The 15,368-nt window shown below is 55.2% G+C and overlaps 2 protein-coding genes across 4 annotated transcripts in view; one reads left to right on the top strand and one right to left on the bottom strand.

The window, feature by feature from the left end:
* PGM2L1 (phosphoglucomutase 2 like 1) overlaps window positions 1-7,339 on the top strand; it is a 72,314-nt gene extending 64,975 nt beyond the window's left edge. For all 3 annotated transcript variants that reach the window (XM_021384177.1, XM_021384176.1, XM_021384178.1), the window contains 4 exons: window positions 870-999; window positions 1,516-1,705; window positions 2,216-2,349; window positions 3,888-7,339. In XM_021384177.1, the coding sequence (XP_021239852.1) occupies window positions 870-999; window positions 1,516-1,705; window positions 2,216-2,349; window positions 3,888-3,990 (557 nt within the window). In that variant the 3' untranslated portion in view covers window positions 3,991-7,339. The remainder of the gene's footprint in view (window positions 1-869; window positions 1,000-1,515; window positions 1,706-2,215; window positions 2,350-3,887) is intronic.
* Window positions 12,273-14,538, bottom strand: TPBGL (trophoblast glycoprotein like). The gene has a single exon (XM_021384179.1). The coding sequence runs from the start codon at window positions 14,322-14,324 to the stop codon at window positions 13,239-13,241; it is 1,086 nt and encodes a 361-aa protein (XP_021239854.1). The 5' UTR covers window positions 14,325-14,538; the 3' UTR covers window positions 12,273-13,238.

The raw sequence follows: 15,368 nt of genomic DNA on the forward strand, positions 1-15,368 counted from the left end.
GGTGGCCCAGGGGCTTGCTGCATTACACCAATATTGCAGCTCCTCCAGGAGCCTAGCACTGCCTTCTCTGGGTAAAATAAAACCTAAGAGACTCCTTCATACTAGCAGCCAGTGGGAAGCACTGGCATTAGCTGCCTAATGTGAACAGAATCATGGAATCAAAGAATCCTTAGGGCTGGGAGGGACCTTTAAAGCTCATCTAAGCCCTGTGAACGTAGCCTGGAGCGCTCTGTTTGCCTTGGCAGCCTTGCAGAACAGAACTGTGCAGCGAATGTTTCAGCTGTAGGAACTTTCTGCTTCTTCAAGATGAAGAGCAGCTTCTCAGGATAGCGTATTCACATGCAGTATGGCATTTGAAAATGAAGCCCTTACTGAAGAGCGTGCATGTCCGTACCAGTTTCCTCCCATATTCATAGAATTCAAGAAACTCCTGACAATAAGGAATGAAGATCTCACGGATGAATCCCTTCGGAAAGAAGGCAGCTTGGCAGAACTGTGGAGCACTGGTTTTTGGGTTACCAAGTCTGTATCAATATTGATTCTTTTGATTCGTATTGCTAGCAAGTCTCTCTGCAGCAACGCTGTGCTTGCACAGAGCAAGCAGCCGATACATTTAGCAGTGTGCCATGAAGGATCCCCTCAGAGAACAGATGTTCTCAGACTGGAATTAATTGATGATAGCACGTATCTTTCTATCACTGTGACCCCTAAGTTAGCTAGATTTCGTGGCGGGGAGCACTATGTGATAAGGACAGCACGGATATATCGACCGGTTTTCGTTTCCTTGGAGCAGGAGTAAAACTTCACTCGTGTAAATCAGCGTCATAGAGCAGCAGCTTCATTTTCCACAATGGTTTTGTTGCCTCTAGGCTTCATGTGTGGCACCTCAGTGTTGGATAAAGATGGTGTGAGCGCGGCTGTGGTCATAGCCGAAATGGCAGCCTACCTGGAAACCAAGAACCTGTCGCTAGCACAGAAACTCACGGAGGTGTATGAAACGTGAGTCGCCTCTTTCATTCGTATTTTGGACAAAGCAGCACCAGGGGAGGTGCAAGTTGGACGTAAGGAAAAGAATTCTTTATGGGGAGGGTGGTCAGACGCTGGAGCAGGCTTCTTGGAGGGGTGGTTGATGCCCTGTGCCTGTCAGTGTGCAGAGGGCATGTGGTCAGTACACTTACAAATGTGCTCTAACTTATCTGCCTGCCCCTAAAGTGGTCAGGTGGCTGATGACCTTTGCAAGTCCCTTCCAATTGGACTGTTCTGGCCTATTCTATTGGCTTTTATTTCTTTGGAACCGAAACCCTTACTCAAATTTAAGAATTGCCACGAGTAGTTTTGAGTAATGCAATGCAATCTGCTTCAGCCTCCAAAGGGTTGCTTGTAAATACGTGTCCCACAGCTGTGAGAATTGCATTATTTTCCCCTTGTTCTTCTTTCCAAAAAGACTTTCTTTAGACACCAAATGTGCAGGAAAATTCTGAACCTTTTAACTGAAAAAAAGTCGTCTCCTTGTAGGTATGGATATCACATATCAAAAACATCCTATTTCTTGTGCTATGATCCTCCAACCATCAAAAGGATTTTTGAGAGGCTTCGGAACTTCGATGGCCCCCAGTCTTATCCCAAGTCCTGTGGCAGTTACAATATCTTGCACGTACGAGACATTACCACTGGCTATGACAGCAGCCAGCCGAATAAGAAGTCGGTGAGTTACCAAGCATTTTGCAGGAGGGCTCCTCTTTTTGAAGAGCTTGAAAGTTAAATATGCCAACAGCTTTGTGCAGGTAGATACACTACGGCGTCTTAGCCGACAGTGTAATGAATGCGGTCTGTTAAGATGGCTTAATAACATTTACTGGGGAGAAAGCTACTTGGATGTGAAACGACTTGGCTGTTGTTTTACCTTTTTCCTCTAGCAACGAGTGAACTTTATTAGTTGGGGTGACTTTAGTGCTCCTGCAGCTCTTATGCCATCCTGCAGGTGGGATTTCCATGGGAGTAAGAGTCAGTCCAGTTATCCTAACATACTGATCCAGGGGGTACTTGTGTCTGTTGGGCTGCAATGACTTGTTCTAGCCTATTACCCCCGCTGGTGGATATTCAGGACCCGCTGATTTAGCCCCGTTTATACTGGTTGTTTCACTTAAAAACAAACCAAAGCAACGTCTTTGCGTTAGCTGAGGCGTCCCGTCCTCATCTTTTCTCGTTCATGTAGGTGCTGCCCGTGAGCAAAAGCAGCCAGATGATCACTTTCACCTTCCAAAATGGTTGTGTTGCCACCCTTCGGACGAGTGGGACGGAGCCAAAGATCAAGTACTACGCAGAGATGTGCGCGCTGCCCGAGCAGAGGTCAGTAGTGGGCTGGAAGAGCAGTGCTGAGGCATCATCCCTTCATGGAAACAGATTCCTTTGCTGCCTCCTCTGAGACCTGAGCCACCCCTGAGTGCTCCAGCCTGCTAAACTGGTTGCAGCAATGCAGTTCTTGCACACCTGAGATCCCCCCCTCTGCAGGGGATAAGGCAAAGAATTGAATTCGAAGCATCTGCTGCTCTAGAGGGGTTCTTTAATTAACCTAATTCCTCTTTTTTTTTCTTTTGTGAATGAAAATGTAATGAAGTTGTGCTGCTGCTGGCAAGTGTACTTCAACCCAGGTGGATTCCTACTGTATTTAGGAATCTGCTGTGTTGCTCCAAGGTGCTTGATAGTAATTAGATGTCTGCCTCCTTTCGATAGCCACCTGGGATCAGCTTCTTCCAGTTAAGAAAGGTTAAATATATCTATGTATGTAAAAAAAAAACCTGGGGTTATGTTTAGAGGGTTGAAGTCAGAAGTGCAGCAATTCCCAGAAAGCTCGTATTTATTGAGTAAAAGAGCTTGCTGGTTGTCTGCTCTATGAACCCCCTCTGCTTACGTGAGCATGGAGATCCTCCATTCAGCTTCCACGAACCTGAAAGTAGGCAAGGTATGAAAAAAAGCTGGGATCTGGTGGAGGCAATCAGCTGCACCAGGAAGGAAGAAATAAAGAAACATTGCCCCTAACTTCAGCTTAACACATGTGAGGGCCGGAGTAGTTGAGAGAGAAGTACTTGAGATGCTTTGATGCATCGTTTTGCTGTTCATGCCATGTAAGTCTCTTAAAGGCTGAGCGTTGGGAAAGCCAGTTCTGTTGCAGCAGTTTGGGGGGTGTTTTTTGAAAGGAAGGCTGACCTGAGGGGCAGTGTGGTATGGCAGGGCCCATAGGTAAGCAAAGTGGATGGAAATAACAAGCCTGCTTTGCCTCTTGGAAGACCGAGTTCCTCTTCCTCCAGTGAGATGTCAGGGTAGGAAAGAGGGAATGCATCTTTAAAGGAGCGTGGCAGTGCAGTAGTGCCATGCATGTGGGTTTCATCTTTTAATGCAGTGAGTACTTGGGCATTTAAATGGGGAAAGGATCAGTGTGCTGCCATGTCCTCTTGTGATCACTGGCGCTTCTCCTGGTCACCAAACCCTCCTCAACTACACTTTAGTTAAAGTACACTTGGAGAACAGCTGGACTCTGTTCCAGAAGAACGCAGGATATCTGCCTCTTCTATCAGGAGCTCGTTCTGACTTTTTCATCAGTGTGTAACCTGTGTTCTACCACTTTTGCATCGCTTTTGCAACCATTCCTTCTAGAACAATAGCTGACCTCTAGGAATGACGTTTTCCCCCCCATTTAAGTTGATTTTGCAATAGTCCTTACCAGGGAGCAGCTTGTTAAAGCGAGCGGATCGGGGTCTTTGCACGTTGATGCGAGTAGGAAACACAACGAAGCGACTCCGTCCCCGTCAGCTCTTGCATTTCATTCGGTTGTTTTTAAAGCCGAGCCCCGGTGTTCCATCAGACCTCTGACATCTCTTCTCTTCTAGTGACAGAGCCGTGCTGGAAGAAGAACGCCAGAAGCTCGTGGAAGCTCTGATTGAGAATTTTCTCGAGCCTGATAAGAACGGACTCATCTGGCGCTCTGCTTAGCTCTCCTGCAGCTGGTGCTGGAAGGAGCGACCGCGCCGCGTCCAACCGAGGAACCAAGAACAGAACTCTGTTTACTGTGTGCCTGTGTGTGTGTGTGTGTGTGTGTTTAAACAAGCAGCTACGTTTTTATTCTGTACAGAAGCAGCGTTCTTTTGTCAGAAGCCTGGGCTCGTGGAGATAAGCAGAGAAGGGGGGAACGTGCTGCCTGGAATTTCCCCTTCTTTTGACCAAAGGCTCGCTGGCCTGCGCAGCACCAACAAACTGCCACAGCAGGGTTAAAACAGTTGATCTGTAGCCACTGCCTCTTGTCTTAAACTGCTTCCAGTTCCACCTTTGTTGGAAGCGATCACCCCGAGCTGACAAAAAGCTCTGCTTCTTTGTAGCTGTTGCGCGTGAGCGTTGGTGGTGGTGTTCCTGCTCTGACTTTCCAAATACATTGAAGCGTAGAGTTCAGTGCTTTGTGTACCTGGTTGGGGCACGTTGCTCCCATCTTTGATGTTTTTCCAGTGATTTAGGATCCTCCTTCTGTTGGTGGAGGTGCTCTCCGTGCGTTGTTTCTTTCCTGTGCGTATCTTCAGTTACTTGCTGGGGAGCGAAACAACAGTGGCAACACGTGCAATCTGGTTTGTGGGTCATGCAGTGCCTTCCTGGAGCTTCCAAAAGGGCAGAGACCCCATTCACCTCTGGTTAAATTGCCTATTCTGACTGCTGTGGGCTTCTTGTCCCACACCTCTTAAGGAGCTGAAGTTATTTTATTTTTTTCCTAAAGGGTTTCAGAAATTGAATACCTTTGTATGAAAACACCCGTTGGGGACTTGTTTGGTTTCGATGGCTTGAAGCCACGCTGTCTAGTGAAGGAAACAAAAAAAGACAGAGGGAAGGAAAGGAAAGGAAAGGTGAGATGCAGACGCTCTCAATTATGATTATTCTTTACTAAATCATATTTTGTGTCACATCTGATCGACTCACTTCTGCTAGAGCAGCGGTTTGCCAATACTGTTGCTCTTTTCAGGCCGATTTTTAGCAACTTCTCGTTATCAGTTTCCTATCTTGGCTCGAGCAGAAGGTGATGGTGCTGATCACTTCTTTTCTGACAGATGCCGATCCAGAAACGTGTAGATTTCCCCCAGTTCTGAAGTGGGAAAGCTCTGGAAGACGCTTTAACCAAAGCGACCCGTCCAGGAAGAACTGGGTGTTGATGATTGAGGATGATATTTGTCAACGTAAGCCTTGAAAAGGAACTGAGCCATCTTCTGACGTAACTAAACAAGAGAAAAACCCGAGCGCTCAGGTCCTGGATTGAAGGTTATGTGAGAGGAACCCAAGAGGCACTGAGGTTGAAGGCGTTGTTTTGCCACTGTTGTTTGCTCTCCATCCCATCGTGCCCGTCCCTGTGGCTTTGTGTTGCATCCAGATGGCTCCGAGGAGCACCAGGTGTCTGCATCTGTGCAGTGTGAGGTGTTCGTGCTGACAGCAGCTTTGCACTATGACCGTGGGTGAGGGTGTGGATGCGCATGTGTGGCAGAAGCTCTGCGTTGCACAAATCCTTGCTAACCACCCGTATTTATTTATTTCTTCTCTTAAGGGAAAGCCTTTCCCGATGGTTCCGCAACCGAGTGAAGTGTTTCTAATGCCAAAAAAGTTGGTTTGGTTTCGGTTTTTCTCCCCCCTCCTTCTTGATTGTACACGTGACTGATGCGATGAGAACGGGGCAGACCCTCGGGGTGTACTCATTGCTCTGGGCAGCTCTGGGGAGGTGTCAGCCCTGTGATGCTGTGTCCTCACAGCAAGGCTCAGCTCCGGGTCCTGCCCTGACCCGAGGGAGCTCTGCCCTCGGGCATCACTCTCCTGTTTTGATGGAATCACCTCGTGGCGTGAATGCCCGTCGTGAACATACAGCACCAGGAGCGGGCTGCCCGCGATTCTCCTCGTCCGTGGGTGAGCATCAAGCTGTAGATGCAGAAGTGCTTGTGGAACGACAGCGACAGGCACAACGTACTGAATGTATTTCGAGGGCATCATGACTATTGCTGTTTGTAAACTGCTGCTACCGTTGTTTTCCTGTACCGCGTCGAACTGTTGGATGTATTTATACCGTTCCGCTGGAGGAACTCCTTCTCTCCTCCCTGTCCCCTCATTGCTCCGACTGTGAAGGACTGGAACTCTCCTGTTGTGTCAGAGCTTGCTGGACTTGTGCACAATCTCCTTCCAGCTGCTGGCTGTTCTTTGCTGCCTTCCCAGGCAAGAACAAAGGCTGTTCAGACCCGAGCAGGAAGCGCTGATCGAACAAACGCATTCTGATGCTTGATGACGAGGCTTCCAGTTCCAGTGCACCTTTCGTAAAGCTCATCAGCTTGACCTGCCAGCCAGCTGCCCGTGGTTTGTGTTGGTAGCATTTAGGAGGGCTCATTTTTTTTTGTCTTCCCTCTTTTTGCCGCGGCAGGCTCAAGCCCCGTCTCCCTGGGATACGTGGCAAAACTGTATTGCCAGGGTCTCAGGGAGGGGATCTGTGTCAGAACAGGAGGCTTGCCAGGCGGAGTTAGGTGTCTGCGTGATAGAGCTTGCAGCCAGCTGTTTGATTCTAGTGGGTGATGCAGTGTCCAGTCGGTGATTTACATAGCTTCAGGTGGTAGTCGTGTCTCCCTGCAACTCTAGAGGACGCTTCCTAGCGTGGCGTTGGGTGAAGCGAAGGAAGGAACGTGGCTGACATGGTCGGACTGCCGAGCCCAAGCGCAGCTCTCAGTGCAGCCTGGAGCTGCACAGCCCCGCTGTGTCTGTGGGCCCGTCTGCTTCCCCTGCCCTCCCTGCAGCACGGGCTCCAGCAGCAGGGAACGGTGCGGGAGCTGCGGTCTTGCCTGCGTAGGTCTCCTAACGCCTCTCCGTGCCTCGAGAGGGAAACCCCTTGCTTGCACCGTTCGCAGAGAAAGAATTACAGTTCAGTATTTTTCAGCTTCAGACACTGAGGTGACTTGCAGCCCTCGGGATTCGTGCCCCTCTTTGGCTCCCGAAGGTTTCGGTTTGGTTTAGGAAAGGGACTCTTTGCATGGTGAGCCCTGGGTTCAAGCCCGTCTCAAGGGCAGCTTCCTGCACGCGGTGCATCTCGCTCCTTCCCCACCTTTGCCTGCTCAGCAGTGGCTTTGAATGCGGGGAGGGAAGCAACCAGAGCTGCACCGCTCTTACCCGGAGTCCCAGGGAGTTCTGGATCTGTACTCTCATTCCTGCTCCGTACAATTAGGGCGTACGACCGAGTGAGAATTTGCACTTTTCTGAAGTACTTCTGTGTGTATCGCTACGTGGATTTAAAGTGAAGTGTTAACAAACAATAAAACTATTCTCTCCGTAGTCGCAACCCTTTGCCTTTCCTCGGTCTTTTTTTTTTTGCCGAGCTTTGTTGCCCCCCAAACAGAGCTGGTCCTTGCCTTGGTGCGGGGGGGGGGGCATGGGCTGAGAGGTGAAGGGGCACGCTCCCGAGTTGCTGAGCAGCACAGAGGGGGTGAGAAGTCCCTGCAGGTGAACTTCCAGCTGCAGATGGGTTTCTGTTCCCCGCAGCCCCGAAAGAACAGCGTTTCCTGATCCGGGCTCCATCCTTGCGCTGCGAACTCGGGAGGAAGAGAACGGATCTCAGAGCGTGCGACCTGAGGAGGGAGGAGGAGGGAGCGGAGACCCCGGGGCTCTCCGGTGAGTGACGCTAACAGAGGTTTCTTGTAGCTCGTGCAGGTTTCAAGCAGGTTTAGGCGGATTGTTTGGGGTCGTGGAGGGGATGGGCAGAAGCCGCAGCACGTCCTGGAGGGTTCCTGCATCCTCCAGGGATGGCTGCGCACTTGGTCCCCAGGAGATCTGCCCCGATCCCTGCTTTCTTCCCCCGTCCGGGCTGTCATTCTCCCCCCTCCCCCACGTTCGTTATGCCCCGTGCTGCCCTGACAGTGCGATGTTTGCCTCGCGGGGAGAGATTCCAGCATCGCCTGCAGCTCTCTGGGTGGTTATTAACCGGGAAAAAGCGTCGTGGGGTGCAGGGATGGGGATTTACATGGGCAGGCTGCGAAGGGAGCAGCAGAAGGGACCGGGACAGGGGCAGGAGGAGGGAGCTGAGTCTATCTCCACCCAGCTGCAATGGCACGAACGGGCGCTGGGTGTCCCCACCAGCCCGTGGCCGGGTCCTCGGGGTGCGGGGACAGCAGGGCTGGCTGGGCACCCCGGCTCTGGGGTGTGGACAGGACAGGACCCTGGGGACAGGCTCTGCTGCTCTTTCTGCCTCTGAATCATTCTCCTCCAGCATCCTCATTTCCAGGATTCCCATCTCCTCCAGCATCCTCATCTCCACGGTTCCTATCTCCTCCAGCATCCTCATCTCCAGGGTTCCCATCTCCTCCAGCATCCTCATTTCCAGGACCCCCACCTCCTCCAGCATCCTCATCTCCAGGACCCCCACTTCCTCCAGCATCCTCATCTCCAGGACCCCCACCTCCTCCAGCATCCTCATCTCCAGGATTCCCATCTCCTCCAGGAGCAGCACTGTCCCCAAGTCCCAGCCCCATGTCCAGGTGCACGTGTGGGGCTTGGGGGGATCAGAGCATTGTATGGGGACACACCGAGTCTGGTGAGTCCCAGCAGAGGCTGGATTCACATTCACACCTTGGCAATGTACATGTTAATCGAGTAACCTAATTAATGACCAGCCTGCCAGCCCACATGGCTGTCCCTTGGGCTCAGCTCTCCGTGGGCTCACACCCATCTCCCCAGCTTGTGTTTTGTGGTTTTGTGCCCCTGTCACCATGGAAGGGGGCACACCTGCTGCTCTAGTGGGCCAGAGTCCACATATCCCCGTCATCCAGGGCAAGGAGAACCTTGTAGTCAATGAAACAACCCTCAAGCAGAGGGAAATCTGCTTTGTTACTGCATTGATCTGTTTGCAAAGGGTCCCCAAACCCTGGTCTCTGGGTCTTTGTCGTGCAAGGGACAGAGCTCCTGGGGTATCCCCAGCTTGTTAATGAGGGATCAGCCAGGTGGGTGCAAGGGTTGCATGGGAGATGGTTGCACGAAGCATATAGAAACCCACCTCAGAGGCTGCCAGTTTGGGCCATCCCGAGCCAAAGATCTGCCCTTCTGTTCCAGAAACCTGTCCCATGAGGATGGAACAGTCTGGTCCTGCCCATGCAGAGCAGCATCTGCAGGGGTTTGGGGCTCAGGGATCCATCCTGCTCATGCAGAGCAGCATCTGCAGGGCTTTAAGGTGCAGGTTTTCCACTTGCACCTTACCGAGATGATTTTGGTTCCTCTTCACGAAGGGCAAGGCAACCTCCCCAAGAGATCCCCCCCTGTCCCCAGTGTGCCAAAAACGTGCTTGAAACAGCCTGGCACGCAGGTTATTTTGGAAGAGCATCCAGACAGGGGCTGATTATGGAAGACCCATCCATCCCATCTGCCCAGAGCCACGCTTGTGAAAGCACTGGAGGGCACGAGCACTCCAAGGAACCCACCTCCGAGGAACTCCCCTGCCAGCTTGCTTATATTTTGGCAATATTGGCTTATATTTTGACACATTTTGGTATTTTTGGTGCTTTGATGCCCCTTATGGGTGGAACAGAGGGATTTCCAGCCATGGCACTGCTGTCTGAGGGCTCCCTGGGCTCGGGCACCCCAGGGACGAGGTGACTCCATGCTGGGGCACGAGGACGTGGGGCTGGGGGTGCCCCGGGGTGCAGGGGGAGCCCCCAGGGTTCAGACCCCTCATCCCTGGGTGCCAAAGGGACAAATCCTGTCCCAGTGCTGACGGGGGCTCATCACTGCGCTGAGCGTGCCAGTGCTCAGCAACACTGGAGGTGGCAGCTCCCATCCCCAGCCTTATCCCAGCACCATGCATTAGAAGGGCTAGGTCCTGGGAACACGGCTTCTAACGACCCTCTGGGAGGCAGCAACACAGGAATAGGAAAACCCATAGCACTTTTCATCCAGTTGGTCACCGTTCCCATTTTCCCTTCCCGAGCGGACCCCGACGGCAGCACAGCCTCCGGCTGTACTCACAAATACCCAGACAGGATCCGATGTCATCCCAATTTCTTTGGGATCCGCTCAGTTCCCCAGTGCAGGGGCTGTGTCCTGTCAGCTGCAGGCACGGGCTCTGCCCCCATGGGTGCCCCAAGAGGGAAGGGCAAAGCACAAACCCCGCAGTACTATCAAGGACGTGGTGCAGATGAGCTGTTGGGTTTCTGTGCTTTTTTTTGCCCGAACCCCTCACTGCAACTCAGCAACGTTGTCTGTGCCTCAGTTTCCCCGCTGCAATAGGGTGACAGCTCCCATTTGCTCTTCCTGGAGGAAAAAGTGCGAAAGCTGAGGGTTGGTTTTTTTCTCCCTTTGGAGATTTCAATGAGCAACCTTCCCTGCACAGCCCCAAGATCCCATTCAGGATCCAAAGCGCTGGGTTTTGCCCCCATTTCATGCCCCTGCTGATTGGAGATGCTGCCAGGAAAACCCATGGTGCTCCCTACAAACCAAGGATCTCGTAGCAGAGATGTGGCCGCACCGTGCAGCTCTGAGCACTGAAAACACACGGAGACACATGGAAAAAAAGAAAGAAAGAAGGAAAACCAAATGTGGGAGACCGTGACAGGTCTCAAAGTTTGCATTCTCTCAGCATGCGTCCGAGTTTGTGCAACCAGGAGGGTCATCCAGAGCCTGGGCAAAAATCAAGCTCCCTGCGTTGCCTCCTGCATTACACCCTGTGTCCCCTCCTGCATCTCCTCGTGCATTCCCTCCAGCATCTCCTCCTGCATCCACTCCTACATCTCCTGCATCCCCTTCTGCTTCACATCCAGCATCCTATCCTGCACCTCCTCCTGCATCACCCTCTGCATCCCCTCCTGCATCCCCTCCTGCANACACTCCAAGGCTTTAATGCTCTCAATTTGCAAAATCCCAGCAGTGAAAGCAGTCAGAGCCAGAGCCCTCAATTTCCTGGGGCAGGAGGGAAAGCACTGAAGGGAGAGATCCCCAAAAAACAGCAGGTTTCTGCTGGAGCGCCCAGGACACTCACTTGGACTCACAGCACCGTTTTCCAGCGTGAACACAGCCAAATGCAGCCCCACCCCTCTGCACCAGCTCCAAGGCCCCTATCAGAGGGCAAACACAATGGGAAAAAATGCAAAGTTACGGGATGCACGGAATGGAAATAATTGCTCTAACCCTTGGCAGAGTTCTACAGAATCAGCCGCCCGGTGCAGAAGCTGCGTACACACAAAGGGGAGCAAAAAAAAACCCAGAACCCATCACAGCTGCTTCCTTCCTCATTTACCAGCCTGGCACAGCACGTACCCTCTGCTCCCTGCCAAACCTCACCAGGGCTCTAAGCATCTCAGACCTGGGCACCTACAAACATCCCAAATCCAGGCACTGGCACCAGGGATGCAGCCCAATCTTCAGGCTCCAGGCATCCCAAACCCAGGCACCTTCAAACATTCCAAACACAGGCACCTCCTTGCATCCTAAACCCAGTCACTTCCAAGCATCCCAAACCCGAGGACCTCCTTGCACCCCCCAAACCAGGCACTTCTGAGCATCCCAAACCCAGGCACCTCCTTGCATCCTAAAGCCAGGCACTTCCAAGCATCCCAAACCCAGGCACCTCCTTGCATCCTAAACCCAGGCACTTCCAAACATCCCAAACCCAGGCACCTCCTTGCATCCCAAACCCAGGCACTTCAAAGCATCCCAAACCCAGGCACTTCCAAGCATCCCAAACCCAGGCACCTCCTTGCATCCTAAACCCAGGCACTTCCAAGCATCCCAAACCCAGGCACTTCCAAGCATCCCAAACCCAAGGACCTCCTTGCACCCCCCAAACCAGGCACTTCTGAGCACCCCAAACCCAAGCACCGCGGATACACCCCCATCCTCAGCCCTCCCCGGCTCAGCATGCAGAAAGGAAAACCCCCGTGGGTTGAAATGCAGCCAACTCAGCCCCGTCCCGAACTTCAGCGCTGTGCCACATCGCACATTCATTTGGGAAGCGCCGCGAGTGGCCGCCCCGCAGCCCCAAGTTGCTTTGGAAACCCACTGCCTGGATGAATTACTGAGCCCCTGCCTCGCTCACGGGGAGGGATTAGTGCTGAGCTCCGTGCACAGGTCCTGCAGAGCCGCTCTGCCTCCCCGCTGCCCCCCCAGCAAAAGGAGTTTCCGAGCCTGGCAAAACTCTGCACCTTTGGGAACAGATGGAAATCCGACCATAAGGGCAGCGCCTGAGCCGGACGGCGTTTGGAAACCTCTCTATAGAAAGCAGACGCTACAAGGGATGCGGCTTGTGGTATATTTGCTCTAGGATATAGTAACAGGCACGGTTCTAAGCAAACACAGGCAGGTGCACGAGAGCCGGAGCTTTGGCTTCGCTCCTTATGACGAAGTGCTGAGACAACCTGGGCTGGGAGAGGGGTTCGAGGCCGAAGGAGCTGCCCCGGTGCCCTGGGGACATGCAGGCACCCGCGGGGTGATCCCTGCACGGCTGCGTCCTTTCGTGCCTGGGAAGAGATGGGGATGTGGTCCGATGGGAGGAGGTCGGGGCTGGGAGAGCTCAGGCGGTTCGTGGGGAGAGCGGAGCAAGAAATGAAAAGAAAAAAAGAGAAATCGAGCGAAGTTCTTGAGTTAGTCAAATAGAAATCTAATAGGAAAGAGCTGTACATGGTCAAAGTCAAGTCCGGGCTCCGGGAATGTCCAGGGCAGGTTCGGGTATGGCCGCTGCTCCTTGGAATGTGCACAGTTCATGTTTGTGTCTGCAGAGCAAAGGAGCCGGGATGGGGTGATGTGTGGGGACCGGCTCATCACCGGTGTCCCCATGGTCGCCCCTGATCCCAGCACTTGCATGGGGACAAGGCGACGGATCCAGCGATGGGATGGAGCAGGGCTGAGCCTGTCTGGAGCCCCAAGGGATGCTGCTGCTTGCTCGGACGCATCCCAATGGGAGCACTCACAGCATCCCTAGGACCAGTTCTTCCTCCAGAGCTGCACCGTGGCAATGGGATGGGGAACAGGAGGATGCCGAGGACGGAGGCAGTTGGAGGGAGGACACTGCGGTGCCATCAGAGTCCGGGCCGAGCCATTCCAGAGCCCCCCAGGAGACAATGCTGCCCACTCGGATGCAGCCCAACGCGCGCCTTGGACCTCTGGAGCGGCACCGTGGCAACGGGATGGGGACCAAGAGGATGCCGGGGATGGAGGCAGCTGGAAGGAGCACCTCGGGGTGCCACCAGAACCCGGTGATGTCAGAGCCCGGGGGTGCCGACGGCGCTGGCGCGGCGCGGGTCGGCGTCCTGCTCGTAGCGGTAGTGGTAGCCCTCCATCTGATCGCGGCAAGCTTCCCGCAGGTTGTGCAACCAGCGCTTGATGCCGCGACGGTTCAGGTAGAGCACCATGAGGAAGACGATGCCGATGAGGGCCAGCACGATGCCGAAGAAGACGTAAGAAGCGGTCTCCAGCTGTCCGGCCTCACCACCCTCGTCGGCCGCGCAACCCAACCCTTCGGGCCGCAACCTCAGCAGCACGGCCCCGCGCAACGACGGGGGCCCGGAGCACCGCAGGCTCCGCGCGTCGGGCACGCGGGCGGAGGACGAGCGCAACCACGCGAGCAGCGGGCGCAGGGCGCAGTCGCATTGCAGCGGGTTGGCCCCCAGCGACACCCGCAGCCCCCGCAGCCCCGGAGCTTCCAGGCTGAGCAGCTCGGCGGGCGCCAAGCGCTGCAGCGAGTTGTTGCGGAGATCCAGCTCCTCCAGGCCGGCGGGCAGCAGGGAGGCCGGCAGCGCCCGCAGCCCGTTGCCCGCCAGCTCCAGGCGGTGCAGGCTGAGGTTGCGCAGGGCGAGGGCGAGCTGCTCCTCCAGCGGGGCGGCCAGCAGAGCCTGGTTCAGCTGCAGCGTGCGCAGCAGCGGGACGCCGGCGAAGGCGCCGGCCGCCACCGAACGCAAAGGGTTGTGGCTGAGGTCGAGGGTCCGCAGGGCCGGCAGCCCCTGCAGGGCCATGTCCTCGATGGTTTGGATGTTGTCGTGGCGCAAGCGGAGCAGGCGGAGGTCAGGCAGCGGGCGGGAGGCGAAGGCGGCGCGGTGCAGCACGCTCAGGTTGCTGCCGGAGATGCTCAGGTTGTGCACCGAGGTGGGCAGCTCCCGGGGGGGTTCGTCCAAGCTCTCGTAGCGGCACTGCACCAGTTCCGGGGTGGCCACGCAGTAGCAGGCGGACGGGCAGCCCCCGGGGGGGGCGGCGGCGGGGGGCACGGCCCAGGGCAGCAACGCGAGCCCCAACCAGGGCAGCCCCAAGTAGGGCAGCCCCAGCCCCGCCGCCCGCCGCGTCTTGCGGGCCATGCCCGGCGCTGGGGCATGCAGGGGCCGGGGGGGGGAGGGGGGGGCTCTCTGCCTGCCTGCTCCCCCCGCCCCGGGATCCGCTGCTGCTGCTGCGGAGTGCGCTGCCCCGAGAGCGGCGGCGTCTGGTGGAGGAGAGCGGGAGCGGAGCTGCCCAAATGGGGTGGGGGGAGGGAGGGGAGGAGGAGGGGGGAAAGAGGAGGAGGAAAGGAGGAGGATGGATGGATGGAAAGGGGGAAGGAGGAGGAGGAGGAAAGGAGGAAAGGAGGATGGGGAGGTGAGAGGGGAAGAAAGAGGAGGAAAGAGGAAGGCGCAGAAAGGAGGAGGAAAGTGAGGAAAGAAGAATGAGGAGGAGGATGGAGAGGGGGAAGGAGGAGGAAGAGGAGAAGAAGGAATAAAGAGGGGGAAAAGAGGGAAAGGAGAATGAGGGTGAAGAGGAGGGTGGAGGAAGGAGGAGGAAATTGAGGAAGAGAGAGGAGAAGGAGGAGAGGTGGAGAAGGGGGAAAAGCAGGAGGAAAAGAAAATAAGCAGAGGGAGGTGGAGAGGAGGAAGGGGAAGAATGAGGAGGAAGGTGGGGGCTGGCGGAGCGCAGCGGGCAGCTGCCGTCGGAGGTGCGCGGTGCCGCTGCTGCCCGGCTCCGTTCGGTTCGGCTCGGCTCGGCTCGGCTCGACTCGGATCAGCTCGGCCTCGCTCGCTTCGGCTCCGGGCTGCTCGGTGGGGGCTGGCACTGATCCCTCCCGGCTCGGGGACGGCTGCGGGGCTGTCCCGATTCCCTTCCACCGCGGGAGGGGTTGGGGCTGTCCCGCTCCTTTTGCAGCTCAGGGAAGATTTGGGGCTGTCCCGATCCCCATCGCAACTCCCGGAGGGGCCGGGACTGCCCCCACTCCCCGCACCCATCTCCTCACATCACCCCCGAGCCGTGCGTGTCTCTGTCCCCCTACTTTTTGGGGGGTAGGGGGTGGGTGCAGCCACCGATGGGCACGAAGGGCTTTGGGGGGGTGCCACCACTTTTGTTGGAGCAGTTTGGGCAAAGTCCAGCTGGCGTCA

Source organism: Numida meleagris, chromosome 1, assembly GCF_002078875.1.
Source record: "Numida meleagris isolate 19003 breed g44 Domestic line chromosome 1, NumMel1.0, whole genome shotgun sequence".
In the NCBI taxonomy this organism is placed as follows: Eukaryota; Metazoa; Chordata; class Aves; order Galliformes; family Numididae; genus Numida; species Numida meleagris.

Bases quoted from the DNA above. Each gene is read 5' to 3' on its own strand.
- TPBGL (XM_021384179.1), bottom strand. From the start codon at position 14,324: ATGGCCCGCAAGACGCGGCGGGCGGCGGGGCTGGGGCTGCCCTACTTG.